The 24,240-nt window shown below is 39.5% G+C and overlaps 1 protein-coding gene across 4 annotated transcripts in view; it reads right to left on the minus strand.

Annotated features, from left to right (window-relative positions):
• Nucleotides 1-24,240, minus strand: part of phactr2 (phosphatase and actin regulator 2) — a 54,182-nt gene that overhangs the window by 9,300 nt on the left and 20,642 nt on the right. For 3 of the 4 annotated variants that reach the window (XR_006099820.1, XM_042432615.1, XM_042432616.1), the window contains exons 3-9: nucleotides 10,597-10,782; nucleotides 8,513-8,587; nucleotides 8,027-8,155; nucleotides 3,858-4,401; nucleotides 3,480-3,658; nucleotides 2,150-2,306; nucleotides 1,691-1,746 (exon numbers count right to left, since the gene is read on the minus strand). Coding sequence is in view for 3 of the 4 variants with exons in the window: in XM_042432615.1 (XP_042288549.1) it covers nucleotides 1,691-1,746; nucleotides 2,150-2,306; nucleotides 3,480-3,658; nucleotides 3,858-4,401; nucleotides 8,027-8,155; nucleotides 8,513-8,587; nucleotides 10,597-10,782 (1,326 nt within the window). In the remaining variant the exon portion in view is untranslated. Of the gene's footprint in view, nucleotides 1-1,690; nucleotides 1,747-2,149; nucleotides 2,307-3,479; nucleotides 3,659-3,857; nucleotides 4,402-8,026; nucleotides 8,156-8,512; nucleotides 8,588-10,596; nucleotides 10,783-21,616; nucleotides 21,867-24,240 lie in introns of those variants that run through there. The other variant, XM_042432617.1, reaches the window with a different exon arrangement.

Consider the following 24,240-nt stretch of genomic DNA (forward strand, 5'->3'; position numbering starts at 1 on the left):
ACCTACTGTATGTTGTGTGGACGCTCTCTTTGTCCGAAGAATACAAATAGACAGCTTCTCATGCAATGAAATCTGAATTAGCAAGAGTATTTTATGAGTCACTTTTACTGAAGCCATGATGAACCATGTTCCCAGTTTTATGAACTAGACCCCCACAGTGCTCCCGTTGTGTGCAACATGAAGCTGCATCTAGGGCTGCAACTACCAATTATTTTTATTGTCTATTAATCCGCAGGAGAATAAATGTCAGAAAATAGTGAATAAAGCCCTTTATAATTTCCCACAGCCCAAGTTGATATCTTATTATATGCAACAGTTCAAAACCCAAACATTCAGTTTACCATCACAACCGACATAGAAAACCATAAAATCCTAAACTTTGAGATGCTGGAACCAGAAAATACTTGGCATTTTTGCTTAAAAATGACTAAATTTGATCATCAGAATAGTTGAAGCTTAATTTTCTGTCAACTAATCGTTTTCAGCTCTAATGACGTCACAGGAAACCACAACAACAAAAGCAATTCTTTAAGCAAATAATATAATCTTCATTAAATAAGACAGAGGCTGGAAATCTTAACAGTGCTTCCTATACTGTATCTACTCACTGTATATGGCATGTTTACACACCTCCACTATGTATAAACACACTGTGATTAATATGCCTAATATTCTAAAGCCTCTGAAAATTTGGCTTGAAATAGTAAAAATACATATATGATATCAAAGTTGAGTGTCTCATCCACAAAAATCTGATTAGAAAACCTAGTTATAAAAAAACAGCACATTTTGCTGCTTAGACCATCTCTCAAGAACATTTTGATTGACACCCACACAAGCTACTGAGGGCTGGGTAACTACAGTAGCTAACAACTAGGTTTCCATGGTGCAGAGCCGCGCTTCTAACTCACTGAGCCTCGCCTCCAACACGGTAAATATACTACATTTACTACATGTACCGTTATCACTAAAGGAGGCAGAGGAATAGATAAACATAAGACACTCCGAGCAAGAGGGCGCAGGAGAGGGAGAGGGCGAGAGGGAAGCCATCGCTAACTGCTATGCTAAAGTGATTAGCAGATCTGAATAGCATGTAACCAACTGTGGGATTAGCGAGAAAGTTGCTAAAAGACAGAGAGAGCTCAGAGTGCTTGAGCAGAACTAGTGTAAGTTTAAATGTACAGCAGGTAATTAGCCGCAGTAATGAACAATATGGCAAAATTAACTGGGTTGAGATGCAGAAACGCAACCAATAACACAGAAACTGCGGCAACCGGAAGTAAGACAATACGCTTATCGCAGCACATCAGCATGTCATGTCATTTATGATTGGCTCACAGAATTAATTGCATAATTTAAATAATAAATATTTCAAATTTGGATTGAAACTAATTTCTAATACTTGCTTAAAGATGCTTAATATTATGTACATAAGAACCAAAATGACGTAGTTAGAAGGCTTTTGTGGATTTGGTTTCCAGTGGCTTTAAGTTTGTTTTTTTTGTCAAAATGTTTGAAAACTACAGTAGCGACAACTGCACATCCATTTTAACGCGCCTATGTTGATTCATGATATTATCAGAGATATAAAATTACATGATATTACTATTTATGTATTCAAACATCATGATAATCATAAAATAGTATGTCAGAGCACCCTGTGCTTAGGTAATATATTTCAGTAACTTACGTTTGAGGATGTTCCTCTGCTCCAGCTCCTCTGTGGTGGGTCTTTGGCTCAAGCGCCTGAAAGGAGAAAGCTGTGTTCACATACTTTCCTACAAGGAGCAGCAGGAAATTATTTACACATTACACTAACTTCTACAGAAAGACAAGACTTATCACAGTAATATTTATTAAAAAAAAATAAAAACATTTTCATAATTTTACACCCTTTTTTTTCTTGTTGTTAATAAAAAGGCTCTTTGCCTCCAGCCTTTGTGCCTCATCTGGTAGAACAAACTAAACTTCAGCACAGATTTTCACTGTGTATCATTTGTACCAGAACATTGCCCAAAACTATAATTAAAAAATATTGAACAATCTGTTATCACCGCACAGCTCAGCCAAATCTATGATGAAAATTCACACCTAGCTACATTTTCAAAGCATTTCCAGTGCATGTGTGTGTGTGTGTGTGTGTGTGTACCTGACTAATTTGGAGCCTATCTGCTGGCGTAGTTCGTGTCTCTCTGTCTCGGAGCTCCGTGGCAGAATATTTTTCTCTTCCAGCTCCTTCTTGCTGGGTCGGTTCCCCAGCTTGATGTTCAAGGTGTCTCGTCGGCGGATCTTGCTGGCCAGAGAGCCTGAAACGAAGACGCGAAACAGCAAAGTTCAGCTGCAGATAACGATGAAGGCATCACTGAAGCAAATGGCAACATGGTATTTAACTGACAGGTGTAAAAAGGAGTTCAATTCTGAAGTACTTTAATTACAAACATTGCTACAGAGGTGAGTCATATTGGATTAAATGTGCATCCGCCCTTTGATATGAGAGTTTTCAAAGCAACAGCAACTACAGCACAGCGAATCAGTTAAAAGAAGAAATCAAAACAAAAAGGAGATGAGATAGATTTCAAAGAAAAAGACTATAGAGCAGAGACTTGTGGACTTCTTCATTGGGTTGAAGTTAATTGTCAGAACAGCTGATAACAGTACAGCACAGGAAGTGTGGTTTTGGTGATTTGTAAGTCAAAAGACAGTTTTGTGTTTAACTGAAGTGGAGTTTTCTAGATGTTTAGATGCATTTCAATGACTACATGATCTCTTGACCACATTTCTGAAATCCTACACAAACACCAGCACAGATTCACGTTTGTTTACAACCCAGATTAGTAAAACGGGTCGGCACGATAAGCTGTAGCTTTAGCAAACACCTTTTTCAGACTACAGAAATAATTATGTTCTGTTATTGTGTTGTGTTGTTTCTCTTTATATCTCTTTTTTGCCTCTGTTATTGATTGCAGACTGAAATAAATTGCAATTTTTCAAGTCTATAAATCGAGATGACAGTCAACTAGGAGACGCTAGAACCGGTACGGCTAAAAGGCACCATTATAATCACTATGGTCACTTGTTTTGCCCGTTTCAGTGCTCGGCTTACTGATGCTTAAATCACAGGTCTGCCAGATTTATATAACAAACTGCAGGTGCACATGACTATGACTTATTGCAAAGTAGAGGATGAACCTAATGAACTGGCAACTCAGTGTACACTGAAGAGCATGAATCACTGTGTCAAATGTAAATAAAAACCCAGAGCTGCTTGTTTCTACCGTCTTTGTCAAGCTATTCATAAGCCCGTATTGGAAACAATTACTACATGAATGATATATTCTCTATTCTATTCTCTATGTTAAATGTCTCACAAACAAAGTGCACGTTGTAATGTCACAGTGTTTCATTTGTACATCTTTTATCAGAGACGCAGTTTTTTCTCTGTAGTTCCATTATTGTGTGTTACAAAACAAATGCCGTACTGCTTGTGTACTCGTCTTCCTCCTCCTCTTCTTCCTCCTCGTCGCGGTACAGGATTGGTCCGTCGGAGTCCGAATCGCTAGCTTGACTGTCTCTTGGCCTATCGGGGATAACAGTCACCTTGGCCTGCTCTACGTTCACACTGTGGCCCTGCGGCTTTTCAGCTTGGACCTCAGCTGACCTGCAGGACACGTCAATGACACAGTGTGAGATTTGTACATCTGCGACCACCAAATGTTCATATTTGCACATAATTAATTTAAGTTATAGATTTGTTGTCAGTTCAGCACTTGTCATGTGACTCCAGTGAGACTACTGTGTGAATGTACTCTAAAAGGCATAGGGAATGTTTCACCAATGTGGCCTAACTAGATTTTTACCTCGGGCTATTCTCCCCAGCAGTCTCCAGTTCTCCTTTTCTCTTTTCTTCTTCTTCTGCTCCCTCCCCTCCCGTCCTCCCCTGTTTCTCCCCCTGTGAGCTTCTGTCCATTTCTCCCACTGTGAAGGAAGTGTCCTCTGTAACAGTGTTAATATGGGGAGATTGGACAGTGGGCTCCTGGGCTATACCCCTGTGGTTCTCCCCATCTGCGGTAGATGCACCGGTAGCAGATTTAAGCTGTGGATCAGCAGCATGACTGCCCTCTGTCTCAGTGCCCAAGGCTTTAGATGAGCCAGGCTGGGTGTCTGAGGAAAGGGGCGATGATTTTAACTCCCCAGGCTGGCTAGGAGTCTCTGTGGAAGCCTTTTGAGGTACAGAGGAAGAGGTGCAGGTGTCTGCTTTCCGGTTGGTCTTTGCATTTGTCCCATTAGTCTGTGCTGCAGCGCCTGCATCCTTAGACGCACGAGAACGAGGGGTGGTGGTGGAGGTGGAAGTGGAGGTCGCTTTTGTTGTGCATCCTGTCTTCTTTGGATGAGAAGATTTGGCTGAGGAGAAGCAGGAGCAAGAGAGATAGAGAGGGACAGAGACAGAAAATTTAATTTGTCTGTAGGTGTGAACGTGGCTGTGCGTGTGTTTTTGCAATATGACAGACTGCAGGCCTCTTCCACTTGCACCCTATCTCTTGCCCAGTGCATGCTGGGATAGATGGATGGACAGATTCTTTCTATATATTCTTCATCTTCTGAGGTCCAAAGTTCTTTTTTCACTCTGCTGACAGAAGTTGATAAAATAATCTCACCTCAAGGTCCATTTAATAGCTGTTCTGCACAGCTTTCAATCATATTCCGTGATCTTCCTCAGCCGAGGGTTGCTCAACTGTCACTGAATTGTAGATGTTTAAATTTCCATTTTTTTTTAGAACTTTAAAGGAATAGTGCGTAAATACACTAAAGGAGATAATCAGCTTATCTTGGCATAAGGATTAGTTTAGTTAAGCATAAGGACCTCCAGTCTTATGCTATGGAGATGCGTAAATCTTGTAGAGGGTACAACAAAAGTGGTGTCAGTCTCCTCAAGTAACTCCAAAAAATGTTGAACTATTCCTTTAAAGACTTCTTATCCAAATTGGCTTAAAAGAAGATCATGATGACGATCATGTGATATGAACAAAAGTTCCAAAACAGCTACGAAATGTACTTTGGGGAACAATTTTCATATATGATTTCTTCTAATCAATCATTTAATCATTTAAGCCAGAAAAATTGTGAAATTGTCCATCGATATTTCCCAGTAGAGTGTGAGCCAATATTTTATTGACTTGTTTGTCCGACCAAACCCAAATATATTCAGTTTATAGATTCTTTTCATCACTTAGTCACAATAATAAAGGCTTTTTAACTTTTTTACCTTGATGAAGCAGTGTGTTTTGTTGGTATGTATTCAGTTGACAAATATAATAAAGCATAGAACTGTAGCTGAAATCAGAGTGTTTGGCATCTATTTTCCTGATAAATGACTTAATGATAATCTATTATCAAAACTATAAGTGATTAACAGCCTAATTGACAGTATATCTGCATTCCAAAGCTTATATATTTTGACACATACGTAACACGGCTCTAATGGAACATGCTGGCAGCCATAATATTTTAATACTGAATTACCATTTCTTATCACATCTCAAAACTGAGACAAACATAGAATACCTAAGGTAATACTGACTGAAGTAGCCATTTAAGCGTCTGTGAAGTGTCTTTGTGTGTTGGTAAAAGCAGCCCGAGGAACTTAAAATGTTATTCAAACTAATGAAACAACTTTTGTACCGCTTCACCAATAACTCCACATAAAATACACAGAGGCCTTCATAAAAGACTGCATGAACATCACATGCAATATTCTGGCCTTCTGTGCTGCTTATTTTCACCATGCTGTAGGTTAAACAAGTACACACACACACACTGGATGAAGGGTGATGATCATGCCCTAGCATCATGCCATCAATCAAAACCACATGAGTTTTTCAGAGTTTATTTTATGAAGGCCATGCTACACTGACCTCACTCACACCCGCATGCTCTCTTTCTCTCTTTTTTTACTGACAGGAATCACTCATCAATTGTTTTCACTTCTGCTTTCTCAGAAAACAGGCAGAGATCATAAACAAAACACTTCTACGCTTAAATCACATGACACATGGAAATTCCCTCTAAAGAGGAAAGGACACTATCAAAAGGAAGAGACAAGGAAATACTATGTTGACTTGACTTCATGCCACTTAAGTGTACATAAAGCCGTGGTTCACAGGTGCAGAGCGAGCCAGGGCTTTTCTTTCCTCTCTAACAGAGACAGAAGCACATTTTCCATGCAGGCAGGCAGACAGGCAAGACCATCTATCAACTGGCTTCAGTCCCCTACCAGCTGAACTTACCAATCCCACGACTAGTGCTGTTAATGCTGCGCGGGTTAGCTTTAGCTTGTGTGGATGAGCCTGCCTTGCCTGTGGTTTTAGCAGTCTTTTTAGTCCCTGCGGCACCGTCTTTGTGCCTGGTTGTGGCTGCAGTGCCAACTGCCGGTTTGGAAGAAGCAGGCAGAGTGGCACTTTGCTGTTTTTTAGCTTGAGCGTCTCGGGGTCGAACCTGGTTTGCCTTGGAGAGCGGTTTAGTATCACGCCTCTCTGAGAAGATCAGCGGAAGCAGGAAGGAAAAAGTATGGTATTAGAGGTCAAAACAGATTGAATGCAAGATAAAAGATGCACATTTGTGCAAACAGATGCAGAAATGGACATGCAGAATGGTAAACAGAGAGAGGAGATTGTGAAAGATTAGGAATGAGTCAGACAAAGATGAAAATGACGAGAGGATATTTCTATCTGTAGTCATGAGCAGTTTCATTTAGGACTGTATGGAAATGAGTAACGTATCAGGGTTGGGAGGTGAAAGATAAAATGCACCCATTAACCTTCCCAGTGTGAGGGCGTATCACTGTATTTTGCAGTGTTTGTTGCCTGTGCATTCCTGATTATTGACAAATGAACAAACATATCTGCAAATGGCTCAGAGTTCAATGCTAACAGGGTTGAGATGAAAACAGCACACTTAAGGAGCATCAGACAGGAGAACAGCGGCTCGTCTCCTGAGGGAGAGCGGAGCATTAGGAGATGGCTACCGCTCTGTTCAGACTGCGAATTCCTGCTGCAGGCTGATATAATGGGAATATCTATTTGAACACATTAGACTCGGTCAGACATCCCACAGAGGATTCAATGTCAGCCAGAGAAACTGTTGCAGATAGAAATGCATTCCACGACCAAAAGGAAAAGACTTCAAAGCAACCAATATCTAAAAAAAGCTACATTTAGTTCTAGCATATAAAAATGGAATTGCTAAAAGGCTGTAAAAGTCCCACATTCTTGAGTACCACGACGTGTTTCAACAATCTGTGTGGAGGAGTAAAACCACATTGATCAACAATTACAATCCCACGATCTCACAACTTTGCAGCTGCTCTGCTGTCTAGATATTATTTCTAGTGCAGTACGAGCTCATTAGCAGACACAGTAAATAATTATACCAAGAGCAAAAATACAGTATGTCTTTTTACTGTGAATCTTTACTAAAATAAGATAAGATAACAATATCCTAAAAAAAAACATAAATGTTTGCCCTGTGGACACATTACTTTGGATCCAGTTTGTCTTCATGTTCCAGAAAAAGAAAGTCTATACGTAGAGAAGAAAATGGCTGCGCTCGAGGCGTAAAAATATTATCATGACTGGAGAACGAACTGGAACTGGAGAGAAAGAGCATCTTTGTAACAAATCTTAGTTTTTTCTGTCTTTTTTTTTTTTTTGCCCTCTGAGCTTATTTTTTCTTTCTCTGCGTATGCCAATATCTCTGCGGTGGCTTTCACGTTGTATCGCTTTTTGTTTAATCAATCAGCCACTTCTAATTTTCGAAAATGGAAGTTTACCACATTCAAAAACAGAACAAACCCCTGAATAAAGTTCATTGTCACTGACATTTATAATATGCCAGTCACAAACTATTATCCCCGGGCTAAAGCCTCAACTAGAACTGAGATCCGAAGATTAAGGACTCCAATCAGCTTTGGATTAAAGGTCACAGTATAACAAAAACTCATGTTGGACACAATAACTAATCCAGATATTACCTGTTTTGTCCTCGGTGCTGGCCTGTTCCTCCAGCTGTGTTTCTGTTGACTCGATGTCAACTGTGACCTCCTCTGATGTCACACTGGATGTGGCATGGCCGTTCAGATTTTCACTGCTGATTGGTTCATCTAAAAGGGAAATAACAACATTTACTGTAACTGAAATCCTCTGCTTTTTAGTACTACTCAGTTGCTCGAAAGCAGAGTTCAAATTCAAATTCATTCACACTGGAAACACAATCCAACGAGCAGTTTTCACCTACATTTTCATTAAGTGATTATTACAATGAAGTTGAAACTCAAAAGGTGAAGGACTTTGAAAAACACTAGAAAATGGATACGAAAAACAAATAAGTTCCCCATCTGGGTCAAAAAGTTTTGTTTTTTTAATCACACAAGTACTGTCTGACATTTTGCATTTGGAAAAAAAAAAAAGTGGTAAAAATAAATGAATGAACAAACACTTGAATGAATGATCAGACAAACCTTGTTCAGGCATGAGTACTCCTTTCTTGATAAGATCCTCCCTCGTTTGTCTTGTTGAGATTTTTCTCTCAAGAACTGAAAGATCAAGATCAAGGTCAATGTCTGATTCACTGGGGGAACTGCACTAATCAATGTGAAAAAAAAAAATACCTTAAGAAAAACACATAAAACGTGGCATTTTATGCAATTAATTTACTCAGAAATTCACAAAAGCATTGCACAAGAGCCAGGGCACAAAATTAGTACCGGCCACCAGCCAAATGCTGGTGAAATATGCAAATAGCTGGTAGATTTCCTTCACTCACCAGCCAACAAAAAAACAATAGTAGTTCAACAATCACTAGCTATTTGGCCAGTGGACACAAATTGTGCACCATGACAAGAGCAATGTTCCTCTTCCTATTGCGTCATTGCTATCCCCGCCCCACGCTGCACACAACAGCACCACATATAGTCATAGAAGAGGAACTAAGCTAGTTCTTTCCTGCTGCTTTTTTCTCTAAAAGCTCTTGAGAATGAGAGCCTTGTGCTCAATGACAGCTGTGTCACTAAAATCAGATTAGACTCAATGAAGCATGCTCAGAGTTGATCACACAATGACGTTTAAATTGATTTGGTATACCAATCTATACACTAAAATGAGGCTGTGATATTAAGACGGTGTTAAATAAAGATGGCTGGAGCTGGACCTGAGCTGACTACATCACAGGAAGATAATCAGCGGAGACAATACTTCATGAAAAAACTAAATTGAAACACTAAAAAAAAAGAGGGCATTGCAGTTGATGCCCCAGAGTGTGGAGAACAGGTTCAGAGGTTCAGCCATTGAATGTCTACAAACTCAGGGCGTCACGGCTATAGCTAATTCTGACCTCTCACCTGATCTACTTTTTTGCTTTGCACCTTGACAGTAACCTGACACCTACCAGTGGCACATTAGGGATGGGTATCGAGAACCGGCACTAAATTGGTACCAGTTCCTGACTGGTCGGTACCGAAATATCGATAAGCTCCTGAACAAACGGTGCTGCTGTCAGTATTTATGTAACACTAATTCATTCTAACATAGCTGGCGTAGGTGGTAGTAATGCACCTTAACGCTGGTTGCCATCTGCCATAAACCGGAAGAAAGAAGACGATAGTGATGCACAGCCAGCAGCAGGCTGAGGAGACTCACTCTGACCAGGGTGAGTCTGAGACTGAGGCGGGAGCAGGAGAGCTGCCCAGTGGAAGACTTACGCTCCAAGATAACAATATCTTCTGCCTTCTGCTTACAAATGGTGAATTTACAGCTCACAGCAACTTAATATCTAGTCTCTTGTTTGATATCTAGTGTCGGCAAAAAATGTTGCTGACACTAGATATCACAGTGATATCACCTGCTAAGTAGTTAGCAGGCATTAGCTCAAAAGTCTAACTTGGCTTGTTTACTATATTACGTGAAAGTCACTTTTTTTCCTCCATTGACCAATCTGTTAGTTGAAGAGTTGGTAGAATTTCAGTCGACCAAGATTTTCTTCGGTTGACTAATCGTTATAAAAATAAGTGTAGTTATTAACTCAGACACAGCGCTGGTTTTAAGCACTTCTGATTTAACTGTTATATTCGTAAATAAATAACTGTTGAATCGTTTCACATTTTTTCACATCATGTCTTTATTTTTTGCACCAAATTATGGAGATTACTGTCAATAAGAGTATTGATTTTTATTGATAAAGTCCTAATGATACCCATCCCTATGGCACGTGCATGTATGAGGACTCGAATATAACTAGCAGCCATGGAGAAAAGGAGTCTTTTCTTTTTGGATTTAGCTCTGTCCTTTTTTATTTCCTAGCCAAGTCTTCAGGAATGAATCAGTGAGAGCTGCAAACAAATTGTACACTCTTTTCAATTTAAAGCTCTCCTGGGACTCTAGGAACACAAGAACACTGCTCCTGTTCACACTAAATATTCAGCACAAATCCAAAAACGCAAGCTGTGATGCTGTACAGACACTTGATTGAGGAAAGTAAGTCAGAGGCAAACACACACACAAACACACACACACACACACACACACACACACACACAAGACGTCCAACCTTTGGAAAGATCCTGGAACCTGTCGCTGGTCTTCTTCTTCCTCCACTTCCAGGGTTTGAACAGTTTTCCTAGTGACGACAGCTTGCCTCGCTGCTGCCGTGATGCAGGGGCATTCTGGGTACTGGTGGCAAAGTCCACCACCACGTCACAGCTGGCCAGCGATGGTGATTTCTCCAACCCATCAACTAGACACAGAAAAACAAAAATATAACATCAGATCACATCATGATACAAACTCAAAACAAGAACTCACACTGCAGTTCAGTTCTGTGTTTGCACCAGATCAAAGTTCATGTCTTGTAATACATGAAGATAATAAACACACTTGATGAATCACATCTAATTCAAGACAGACTAAACACAAACTCTTTTTATTTCTATCATTCTTTTAAATGTGTGTTTACATAGTTTTAACACTCAGTTTGACATCTTTTTTATTTATTTTAATTTGATATGCTTTAATATTTTTTTTTATTATCCTCACGCTGGAATTTTTATCTAATAATTTGAATTGTTCTGCTACAATATTCTTTTATTTCATTTTCTGTAAAGCACCCTTGAATTGCCCTGGGTATGAAATGTGCTTTATAAATAAAGTTGCCTTGACTATTGAAATACTGTTGTAAATAAATAATTTTAAGAAACAATCTTGTCTACGTCACGTAATGACGTCAATGATAAGCAAATTAGCGGATTATGTCATCTAGCAACTTTTATAGGAGGTTTTAGCTACTTTCCAATGAAAATAGTTGGCAACACTGGTCCAAATCAATAACTCAGCTTTCAAAAGCAAAGCAGGAATACATTTCCAACTCTGTCTCTGTACAGTATTTGTACAGTGTTTGTGTGTGTGTGTGTGTGTGTGTGTGTGTGTGTGTGTCTTGGCTAGATCCATGTCCTTCCACAACTCCTCCTCTTCCTGTTGGAAGATTAGAAGTGCTGTGAACCTTCTGGGTTACTGCACACAGTGTGTCCGTGCTGTATTTGTGTTTATGTATGTGTGTGTGTGTGTGTGTGTGTGTGTGTGTGGGTGTGTGGGTGTGTGGGTGTATCATGTCGGAACATCACAGAGGAAAGAGAGGTGCTGTGTGATTCCTCAGATTCAAGCAGAGGAAGGTTTTTGTTTTTTCAGCTACATAACACTGCTGAATCACTTAGGCCTTCTGACTGTATGGAGCCCAGCAGGGATCAATTTTTTTTTAATCATTTCTGCATGGAAAGTTTTAGTATTTTTTCCCTGAATCTCATAATTTCTGCCCTTGAATTACTTAATTTATTCCCTCGAAAAAATCATTGCCAGTAGGAACTGAAGTTGCAGGTTGGCTTGTCTGGTCAGTTAAGGAGGAGTGCAGGAGGAGGAGTGTTAACAGCGAGTTAGCATCTGTGTTTCAGTGTAGAGGTGTCCTCAAATGACCGATTCCATTCCCTAAATTTAATATCGCTAAGTTATGACATGCGTTCAGAGTGAGTTTGTCCTCTCCACACTCTCTCACACAGTTTGGATGCTACATTAGATCATGTTTTAGCACTCTTGGTTTGCTCAACAGCTTTGGCTCATAGGTGCAAACATGCAGCTGTGTATTCAGCAAACCTACAAATGTGGGATTCAAAAATGGGATTTTCCCATCTTACAGTGTTTTATGGGATTTTTTCTGTTGTTCAAATAGGTTTCATAGATGTTTTCATGTGCAAGGGACACATAGAGGACATGGATTGTGTCTGAAATTACTTCCTGTTTCCTTTATAGAGCACTATATTTACCCTCCACCCTTTTATTTGATTCTGAGTGTGAAATCTATGCACTATATAGTGTCCTCAAAGATTCCCGCAATGCAACAAAAATCAAGGTTTTTTTTGCTAACAATCCCAAAATAGAACGTGTTACATTGCAGGTTACCATAGTGTGACTACACTTGTCAGTGATGATGCCAAATGACAATAATTCATATGTCCGACATCTCAGTTTACTCACTGAGTCAACCACTGCTTGTCCATTATATGGGCAGCAGCGAAAGAGTGAACAAGGGAGTTATTTCCGATACTGCCTTGCAGTACAATGTAGGGCTGCAACTAAAAATTATATTCATTATCAATTAATCTGTTGTTGTTTGGTCTATAAAATGTCAGAAAATGATGAAACATGTCAATCACAGTTTCCCAAAACCCAAGATTGAACTAAATTAAATTAAGCTACTTGTTTTGTCCCAACCAACAGTCCTAAACCCAAAGACATTCAGCTTACTGCCATAGAAGACTAAAGAAACCAGAAAACATGTTCATTTAAGAAGCTGGAACCAGAGAATTTGTACATTTTTTCTTCTCAAAACAATTAATCGATTATCAAAATAGTTGCCAATTAATTTAATAGTTGGCAACTAATCAATTAATCAATTGCAGATCTATTACAATGGCATTAAACAAATTCTTGTCCCTACCATACTCCACTTCCTGGCTTCTCTATGTGTGTTTATATAGAAATTAAATCATTACACCTGTTGGAATAATACATTACTGTAAAAGATTAGTTGTGTGTGTAATTATCTACAGTATGTCTGTGCATTTATTGTCACTCCTTTAAGTGTAGACAAGCAGGCCTGCCCTCATCTCTTCTACAAACACACACACACACACACACACACACACACACACACACTTTTATAATCCAGGAAACAATCTATGAGAGGAAAAAGAGTGAGATGATGAGAGGGATTTCTTTCATGGCTGCCTTCATGGACCGATTCACTCAACATTTGGCTGTTACAAAAATGAGCACACATGCAGACTAAATCAGATGTTCACTGTGGCTGCTGACGATGGGTAAGATGTGACATTCAAAAGTGCAGACAGACCAGCTGGTGATCTCAGCTCATGTGCCTCCAAATAACTACTGACGAAAATACAGTAAAGGTTAGTTGAAAAGGCAACAGTGCAGTTTTGTTCTATTTAAGAAGCTTAAGCAGCAACATAGTCGGCTAAAAAATCTCCCACATTTCAAACAGACCAAAGCTGAAAACACACTCAAATTTGTTGGGATGATCCAGATGTTCATCACATTTAGCTAATAGTAAAGAAATCATTAGCTATTAGGGGTGTAACAGTACATGGATTCATCCTGAGCCATTCGGTTCGATACATGACTTTCCTTAGTTCAGTATGCTCCGTGACGCAAACAATTACTGTCAAAACAGTTTAATAATCCACTTACTCCGACGTATGGAACAATAATTCTAGAGCGCAAGTTCCACCCGGAACATTTTGGCAGCGCACCACTTAGCTGTAGCATGCTCATGAATGTATGCTGGCCGGCTTAGCCAAGGTAGCCTGGTTACCCTGGTTACCATGTAGTGTCTTTGCCGTCAGAATGAATGGGTTAAAATGATCACCTAAAATGTGGTTTCTACTTCCTCAAAGTTATGCAACCTTCATCGACATGGCAACACAGTGTTTCCCCTTGGTCAACTGCTTTAGGGGGGCATGGGGAGCAAATCTCTGGAGAGACTCAGCAGCCGGACATTTCTCTGCTTAGGATGAGATTGACACTAATACGAGAATATCTGGTCCACCAGGCTAACCCATTGTCAGGGCTAACTTCCCTTCAGCTGCAGCATTTATTAACTGACACACTGCAGCCTGTACTGTACATTTACTGCCAGACTGACAAGTTACTGCTAACCTCACATTCACCATCACTGTTCTGCCGCTTGCTCAACCACACAATCGCTACGCACACACATTATGCACTGCCCTATTCCTTAATACGCTACAACAGTACCTTTCATGTAAATGTCCTTCGAAGAATAAAGAGAGGGAGGATGACTCAAAACAATTCCACGGTAACTAGCGTGTTACAGGGTGCGAATGAAAATCATTAGTAGCCAAACTGATATCAATGATCATGTGAAATTTTAGCAGCAACACTCATGAAATTAGGGGAAACACTAGAACAGTAAACACCATGACAGTCGTCGTAACGTTTTTTTTTTAAATGTGCCTTTTTGCCATCTAACTAACTATCTAGCCATCCCCCCAACCTGCCTCCTCCTAATAAGGAAGTCACCCTATATTGACATCATCTAAACTGCATCACTTCCCCGGGTCATAATTACTACAGTCACTAGATAGCGTGAATGTAACTATAGGTCATTTTTGCTGGCCTGAATTTTAGACCTAGAATTTTAGATCTTTGAAGACAGGCTGTTGGCTCCGCAGTGAAACAATATCACGTCTCCCTATCCACTTCCCCTCTCTGTGACGGTCGGCATTTCACTCTGCTTTTGAGTGAAGCCGTTCAGAACAATGATAAAAACGTCGAAAGAACCAGTTCTGAGAGAAAAATGTAGTTAAAAAGTATGAAAGTACAAGTATTGGACTGATATATTATTATATATATGACATCATTAGAATATTAACATTGAAGCATCAGTGTGTAAGCAGCATGTTAGTGTTGTAGCTGCTGGAGGTGGAGCTAGTTTGAACTACTTTATACACAGTATAATAAATCAGCATAAAACAGTTGTCAGCAGGTGTCCTGAGTCCTTGCAAGAAACAGAAAGTTTGTTTTCCTTTTCCACTGCAGCACAACTAAACTGTTTCAGAAATAGTTTGTGTTATTTTCTACCTTTTTTCCTGCTGTTTTTTTTCCTTCCTGCCAAAATTGCACCAAACTGAACTGAAACCCAAAAACTGAGGTACATACCCAACCATGAATTTTGTGTACCGTTACACCCTGATAAGATATTCTATAGGATACGTTTACTCCAGGAAACGAAGAATAAAAATTTAAACTCTTCTGTAATATTTTCTCAAGGGTATATCCGGTGGCACAAATCCACATCCTAACCTTCAGCTCAATTGAAAACAATCAATGCCCCGCTGATTGGTCGGCTCACACCATTACTCACAGACAGCTGATGCCAATATATGATGTTAGCGACCATCTGGTGCTAAATACGCCTCACTGATGAACATCAGCTGAAACTGATGACTCTCTGTTTCAGTAAAAGAATATGATTATTATGTCAAGAAACAGATGTCTCATTATCCTAAATTATAAAGCCGGGCTCCAATAGTGAGAAGAAATAAAAATCAGAGGATGTAATTACTGAAGCAATTTTCTTTTGTCAAAGGTTCTATTAGTAAGAATCAGAAATTCCTTCTCATTAGTGACACCGGTGGCCATTAAGTGAGCTGCAGTCAACATCCTGTCGCCTTTGCTCGATCAGCGGCGCAAGACTATTCCAGCTGAAGTCTTTTTACTTGCTTACACTTTTTTTTTTTTTTTTTTTTTTTTTTTTACCAACCATGTGTACCAGACACTGGTGGGCTCAGTGAGCTGTGGCCAGGGAGCAATGCGCTGCGGTTTTATTGTGAAATATGCGCTTATGACCTTTGGACCACCAACAGAAAAAAACAAAAGGGGTAAGCTATGTTCTGCTATTGCTCTGGAGTTTGTTTTCTGCTCCTTTGTTGAGGAAATAATGTTGTTTTAGCTGTGTGTGCTCAGGAGCGGGCGACTTGTCATTGCGGGGTGGTTGTGAAATGTGTAGTGGTTGACGGAGGCAGCTAGCCATCTCATTAGCTGGAGAGCTAATATCTGCAGTGTGTTTCGAGTCGGATAGCACCGTTTTTGTTGTGTTGTGTTGTTGCGTCGTTATGGCGGTCATTTGTTGATGTTAGCTGGAGAGAGGCAAGGTACTCGGGGGCGCGCAAAAACGTCACATCCTTTGGATTTTCGCAGAAAACCCAGCCCGGGTAGAAATCAGTCCACTGACTGTTAAAGACAACTGAGAAAGTTGGGGAAGATTTCATTTTTTAGATTATGTTAAAACCTGTTCATTCATTGACAATAAAAAAATGATTAATACACATAAATTACTTCACAATTCTCACATATAGAACCTTTAAAGTCTGTATCATCAAATCACAGAGTGACATAAACACTATCTGGGTATGATTGCTCCCAAACAGATTTTGTTTCTTTCACAACTCTGACTGTTGAAGGATGTGACCAAAAAAAAAACAGCATACACATATACAACATGGCATTTAAGGGCACAAAACCCAAGAATGAAGACATGGAAAAGTACAGTGCAGAGCCCAGTACATGCTCTCCCCTGACACCAATTTACTTCTCTCTTACACACACACACACATAAACATCCACACACATACACACACACACACACACTCATTTCCTGTTCCTGTGTTGATATCAAATCACAATAGGTGCATTTCAGCAGCTGCTTTGTGCTGCTAATGATGGGAAAATCAGTAACAGCGATTATCACCACCATTAGCCCAACTATTAAACTTCTAGTGGGAACTGAAGAGGCACAATGGACGGGTTTATTACTCGCAGAGTAGAGATGGAAGAAAGAAAGAGAAACAAGAGAAAGGGAAGAGAAACTGTAGAGAGAAGAGAGGAAGATTATTGTCAACTTTAGGGAACAGAGACAAGATGAAGCCAAAGAAGTGACAAAATACGTGACTCTACTGTAGATGAAGTTGGTTTGTAGAACCGACAGCTTTATCAGTATTATTGATCTGTCCAGGTGCAAATCACACGACTCTGAACATCTATCATCTGCTTCATCACTTCCTGGTAAAATCAGTATTACAAAATGTTTAGATCAAACTGAATAGATTACATTTTTGAGCTCCAAAGCTATTTTTAGTTAACATTTTTTTGGTTCTATGCAGCAATTAATAGGTAATTTAAGAAAAAGGGGAAGATTGTAGATGCATAGTTGTCATGTAGCAACACAGGAAACATATTTTGGTAAGCCTTCATTCTTATGACACACACATTGAGCTCATTTGCAAAAAAATCGCACACAGTAAAGAACAAAGGAAGTGACACCACGAATTTGACCAATAAAGAATACCAGAACTTATGAATACAATACAGCTTAACCTCAAAGCCAAAGAAAGACACGCCTGTACATTGTGTACATATAGTATGAAAAATGACACTATGTATACTGTAAGTCCTCAGTGGTTGAGCTGCAAGAAAAGTTGAAATGAGGGCACTGTAGGGCTTCAGTTTATCAATCTGCATGGTTATAAAAAGGTAAAATATTATGTTATTAACTCTGATTTTAAATTCCAGTGTAACATAATGCAAACTTGGGTCAATTATAAAATTCAAATCCATTCATTACCACAAGAACTGCAGAGGTTTGCACTTTTACAGCAATTCTGCAATTCAGGCAAGACAGATCGATCCAACAAAAGTACTTTTTTCAGCCATTCTTTCCAAAATAATATTAACTATGACTTTTTAATTACAACAATGTGGCCCTGGTCCACCTCAGCTCAACTCAGGGATTTTATTACATATTACAGTCGCTGACTCGACTCCACGATTCCACGCTGGATTTCACAGCGAAGCGTTTTATTTTTGAAACAGATGACTCGCAATGTCATGGTAGAAGGGTGAGTCAGGATTTAGATATACAGCAGCTGTGGAAATGGGCAGGATCATCAGAAACACAACTTGATACACAACAGACATCTGAATGAAGTAATCACACACAGGATTTATTCTGTGAACTGCATTTTAACGTCTAAAATCACCAGACAAAACTTGTGTAACAGCCGTTCAACCTGGCACTGTTTTGTTTCAATACATACATATATTGTCTGGTACAACGTTACAGGACTAAAGCAGCAATGTATTGTGACAAAGTCAGCGTATGTGTCTTTTTCAGACGTTAGAGCAGGAACATGTGTTGAGGAGGAGGGGAAAGGGAGAGGCTTCCTTCCTTCGCTGCAAGTCACCGGGGAGGGAAGAACCCAACGTCACGAAACAGAGGAAGAGGGATGGAGGGGGAAAAAGAGGCAAGGAGAGACAAAAGAGGGAGAAGAGTGGAAGGAGAGAGAGAGAGAGAGAAAAGGAGAGGTGGAAAAAGGAAAGGTGGGAAAGAGGAGGGCAGGAACGGAGAAGAGAAGACGAGGAAAACAAGGCAACAAGAGGTGTTGGACGAGAGCGGAGGGAGGGGCGACACCGGGCATTAGCTGCATTTTTAACACTTGGGTCATTTCTTCCAAATCTTTCTCCAATACAAGTAGGCCGGAGCACGCACAGTACAGCTCAACTCATGATACTCACAGGACCTAGAGGCTTGGATTATGTCAAGAGTAACAGTACAAACAGGAATCAAACAGGAAACCGCAGCTTTACAGTGTTTAAGCATATAACCATGATTCATTGAGCCTCAAAGGAAATTAGTTTTACATTAATGATCTTTCAATAAGGACCATGTTCACTTGCCTCTGCTGCTCTTAGTAGTATAGATTCAGCATTAAAAGTACATCACAGCATCGTTATGTAGCCCATAATGCAGCCATGCAGAACATGTAGATCATTATTATAGACCCAGGTTCCCATGCATGTTGGCTTAAGTGTGCTACAAAACAGTTTGGGTTTGACTTTAAATGCTGACAGCGTCATAAAAGGGGTCCAGTTTTGTTTTCATCCGGAGTCAGTCATCTCTTCCTGTACCTCGCTGCCTTCAAGCATTCCCATAAAAATGTGAACAAATGTCTAATGTTTACTTTATTGCTCACGGAAAAACCAAAGACTACAGACGGCAAGAGAAAATATCCTTAAGTATGGCTGTACAGCATGCACAAACACATTTAACATGGTGTTACTAGGAATACTGAGGCACTGTCAGCTTTATGTATTTAAAGTTTTAAGTCTTATCTTGTAAAGCTTTGTGTTTGTGTAGCTTCACCGAAGTGCTCCATCAGTGAATGAAAGAGCAACATCTCATGATGCATCCTTACATCAGTTTTCATGTAACTAACAATTAACATCAGTCTATAAAATGTCAGAAAATAGTTAAAAATGAATAATTTCTTAGAGCTCATAGTGACATCTTGAAATGTCTTGGTTTTTTTCCCAATCAACTATGTAGACTTCTACAAACTCTGTGTGTTATGATGAGCGTCAGTGATGTTGTTAATAGTCAGGCTGGTGACAGATTACAGCAAAAACCTGAATGAATACTGAGTGCAGAAACATAATGAATGCATATGTTTCCAGACAGGGTGAGGCTGGGTGTTGTCTTAGATTTTCACTACAGATATCAGTGTTTCAGAACTAATACCAACTTTTCTATTACACAGAATAAGCCAAGTAGCTCAAGGTCTACTCAGTAGCTGTTTAAGAGCTTTCAATCAGGACATATCTGATCTAGAGCTGAAACAAGTCATCAATTAGTCTATAACTCTCATTGAATAACGTTCATTTTTACCTGCTTCTTTGACTGAGACTGTTGGTCGGACAAAACAAGCAATTTTAAGACATCACGTTGTGCTTTTGGAAATTGTGTTGAGCAACACAGTTTTCAATGCTGAGTGCAGCAGACACATTTTGGTCGATACCTCTAAAGACAAAGGTATTAAGATTCAATACAGGACACAAGGGGGTCACCAGATCTTCACCTAATTTAACACCTGGCGAAGATTTTGGACCAATGTGTTAGACAGAGCTCTCCACTAGATCATCAAAACACCAAATGAGGGGATAACTTTTGGAAGAATGGTTGGAGTTTGGAAGAATTTGAGTTCCAGAGAGTTAGAAATTCTACACCAAGGACACTTTCTGTTGGTCTTTCCTTTAATTAGTCAAACATCTGCAGACTAAAAATGGTTGTCCCTCTAAAGTGATGGTTCACAGTCATGTGGTGATTACTGAACTGACTTTGTACTACAGGTGTGAAACAGCCCTTGATTAGTCAGCAAGACTTCAGTCACAGGATCTGGATTTAAGAATATATTGAAGGTAGTATATTATTGGAGTGTAACATGCCAAACACGGAAGGTAAAACTGAAATAGAGATCTGTAAGTTGCAGAACTGAAACAATAACACTAATAATCAGCAATAACCCGGTTCCAGCTTCTTAATTGTGAGCATTTGCTGTGTTTCTCTGTCTTATCATATCACTTAGGGCTGCAACGATTTGTCGATTCATCGATTAGCCGATCAACAGAAGATTAATCGGCAACTATTTTGATAACCAATTAATCGTCATCCAAATTCTCTGATTCCAGCTTCTCAAATGTGAATATTTTCTGGTTTCTTTAGTCGTCTATGATAATAACCTGAATATATCTGGGTTGTGGACTGTTGTTCGTGAAAAAGAAGACATTTGAGGACATCATCTTGGGCACTGGGCAGTTGCAATTGACATTTTTCACCATTTTCTGTCATTTTTTAGGCCAAACAACTAATTGATTGATTGAGAAAATAGTCCATAATGAACATAATCATAAGTTGTTGCCCTAATATCTTTTTGATCGGACAAATAAAGTTATTTGTTGGCATCACCTGGGACTTTGAGAAATTCTCATTGCCAAATAATTCAGTTTTCTGACATTTAGACCAAACCATCAGTTAACTGGGGAACTAATCGTTAATTGCAGCCATAGTTATGACTCCAGCACTTCTTCTACTTGGACACAATCAAACACTTCAACTAGATGTGATGACATTTCCTGTGAAGCTATGACAAAGACACTTGTAGGCATGATGTCGTCTAGTTTAATATGTTTCTGGGCTGTGAATTACATGTAAAGATGGACTTCAGATGCTCAAACAAACTGGTTAAAAACTAAGATGATGTACTGGAGTTCATCCGGAACCAAGTGAAACCGCTGAATGCATAAACACAACAAACAGTGCGCTTCATGAGTCTTATAAACAAACTCATCTCACAGTGTAGCTTTAACGTTTCACTACTTTTACTCCAGTTGAGTAACAGCCAGCGAAACATTTAGAAACTGAGTGTGTGATGCAACAGCGTCTTAATTAATTTAACACACATTTAGTTAGCTAACTTCCTATTAGCATGAAGTCGTTGAGCGTTTTGTTTGTGTGCAGCTGTCAGTAAAAATTTCGATCAATTACGCGACAGAAGAGTTTTTAAAAAAGAAAATGAGCAGACTTCCTGAATAAAGATAGCGGAATGTGACACACACACACACACACACATACACATCCACACACTCACCGCTCGCAGGCTGAGACACGGCAGAGACGGCAGTCTGACCCATATTCAGCTTCTCCGGAGGACCGGGCCGGACCGGGCCCCCTCCAAACCCACGATCACGGTCTTCTATAACCGCATAAATCCCGCCCGCGGCCGCCGTGTGAGCTCATTTCAAAAAAGAAAGGTTGCAGACCGTGATGACTGACTCGCTGGAAACTTGGTTCACTCACTGACTGACTGACTGACTGGGACGCTAGTTACTACGTCGTAACTTCCCCTCCCACCCACCACCGCCCCCTCCTCCTGCGAGCAGCTGAAGAATGCCTCTCATTCCGCTGCGCAGATTAGAGGCGCTGCTGGGGTCAAAGGGTGAAGGGTTCCGACACCTTCATACACTAGTTTACACACTAGTTTACACTATGGTTTACACTGAAAGTAATGGGCAGTCAGGGCTGACAGAGCGGGAAAGTTTCGAATGAGTGAAAATGTACTCACCGGGGCCAAAACTGTGAAAATGTACTCACTGAGCGCAAAACAGTGAAAATGTACTCACTGAGCGCAAGATAGAGTGAAAATGTACTCACTGAGGGCAAAACAGAGTGAAAATGTACTCACTGAGGGCAAAACAGTGAAAATGTACTCACTGAGAGCAAGATAGAGTGAAATAGTACTCACTGAGAGTAAAACAGAGTGAAAATGTACTCATTGAGAGTAACACTGAAAATGTACTCACTGAGAGCAAGATAGAGTGAAAAAGTACTCACCGGGGCCAAAACTGTGAACATGTACTCACTGAGAGCAAGATAGAGTGAAAATGTACTCACTGAGAGTAAAACAGTGAAAATGTACTCACTGAGAGCAAGATAGTGAAAATGTACTCACTGAGAGCAAAACTGTGAAAATGTACTCACTGAGAGCAAAACGGTGAAAATGTACTCACTGAGAGTAAAACAGTGAAAATGTACTCACTGAGGGCAAGATAGAGTGAAAATGTACTCACTGAGAGTAAAACAGTGAAAATGTACTCACTGAGGGCAAGATAGAGTGAAAATGTACTCACTAAGAGTAAAACAGTGAAAATGTACTCACTGAGAGTAAAACTGAAAATGTACAGTGAAAATGTACTCACTGAGGGCAAGATAGAGTGAAAGTGTACTCACTGAGAGTAAAACAGTGAAAATGTACTCACTGAGAATAAAACAGTGAAAATGTACTCACTGAGAGTAAAACAGTGAAAATGTACTCACTGAGAGTAAAACAGAGTGAAAACGTACTCACTGAGAGTAAAACTGAAAATGTACTCACTAAGAGTAAAACAGTGAAAATGTACTCACTGAGAATAAAACAGAGTGAAAATGTACTCACTGAGAGTAAAACAGTGAAAATGTACTCACTGAGAATAAAACAGTGAAAATGTACTCACTGAGAGTAAAACAGAGTGAAAATGTACTCACTGAGAATAAAACAGAGTGAAAATGTACTCACTGAGAGTAAAACAGTGAAAATGTACTCACTGAGAATAAAACAGAGTGAAAATGTACTCACTGAGAGTAAAACAGTGAAAATGTACTCACTGAGAGTAAAACAGAGTGAAATTGTACTCACTGAGAGTAAAACTGAAAATGTACTCACTGAGAGTAAAACAGAGTGAAATTGTACTCACTGAGAGTAAAACAGAGTGAAATTGTACTCACTGAGAGTAAAACAGAGTGAAAATGTACTCACTGAGAGTAAAACAGAGTGAAATTGTACTCACTGAGAGTAAAACAGTGAAAATGTACTCACTGAGAGTAAAACAGAGTGAAATTGTACTCACTGAGAGTAAAACTGAAAATGTACTCACTGAGAGCAAGACACATAAAGATGTATTCACTGAGGGCAAAACAGTAAAAATTTACTCACTGGGAGCAAAACACAGTGAAAATGTACTCACCAGGGGCAAAACAGTCTAGATGAATTACATTACAGGGGCGGCCCGTGGCATAGGCCACATAGGCAGTCACCTATAGTAGGGGGGGCACCAAAATAGTGTTGTTTTTTTTCCAACAGCTGTGCACAAGTATATACAGCTCTTGGAAATATACACTTGTTCTCCCTTCTTGCACTTGTTTTTCCTCTATTTTTTCCCCATTGACTTGCATGGTTTTCATCTGGATTGGATTGTAAAGGTTTACTGGTAATTTTTCACCCGACAACCACCAAACTTCATGTGCTACCTCAGGTAATGTCACCACTGAATGGTGCCTTAAACCGACTTGTTTTTTTGTCTGGAGGACTGCACTTCTTTTGTAGAAAAAACATTTAGAGACACTACTAGTCAAAGTAGAGTACATCTTAAAACATGTCTGGAGGGGAGCTTAGTACTTTTTCATTATAAAATTTGAATGTAAAATTAACTTCTTGGTGTGTTTTTACTAACAAAACCTTGTAAAACACAATCATGCTGTAGAACAACAAGTGTTGCCCTTATTTTTTAAAGAAAGATTGACTGTTTTGTGGAATTATAGAATTTAATTGTAAATAGATGGAAGCAAATCTAAAAACAACCATTAACTGTACATTTATAGACACTCAATGTTCTTCAAAAATGTGAAATGCATGTAAAATGTGAAATTTTACCACACATTGTATGGAAATTAACGTCT

The sequence above is a fragment of the Thunnus maccoyii genome, chromosome 14 (assembly GCF_910596095.1).
Source record: "Thunnus maccoyii chromosome 14, fThuMac1.1, whole genome shotgun sequence".
In the NCBI taxonomy this organism is placed as follows: domain Eukaryota; kingdom Metazoa; phylum Chordata; class Actinopteri; order Scombriformes; family Scombridae; genus Thunnus; species Thunnus maccoyii.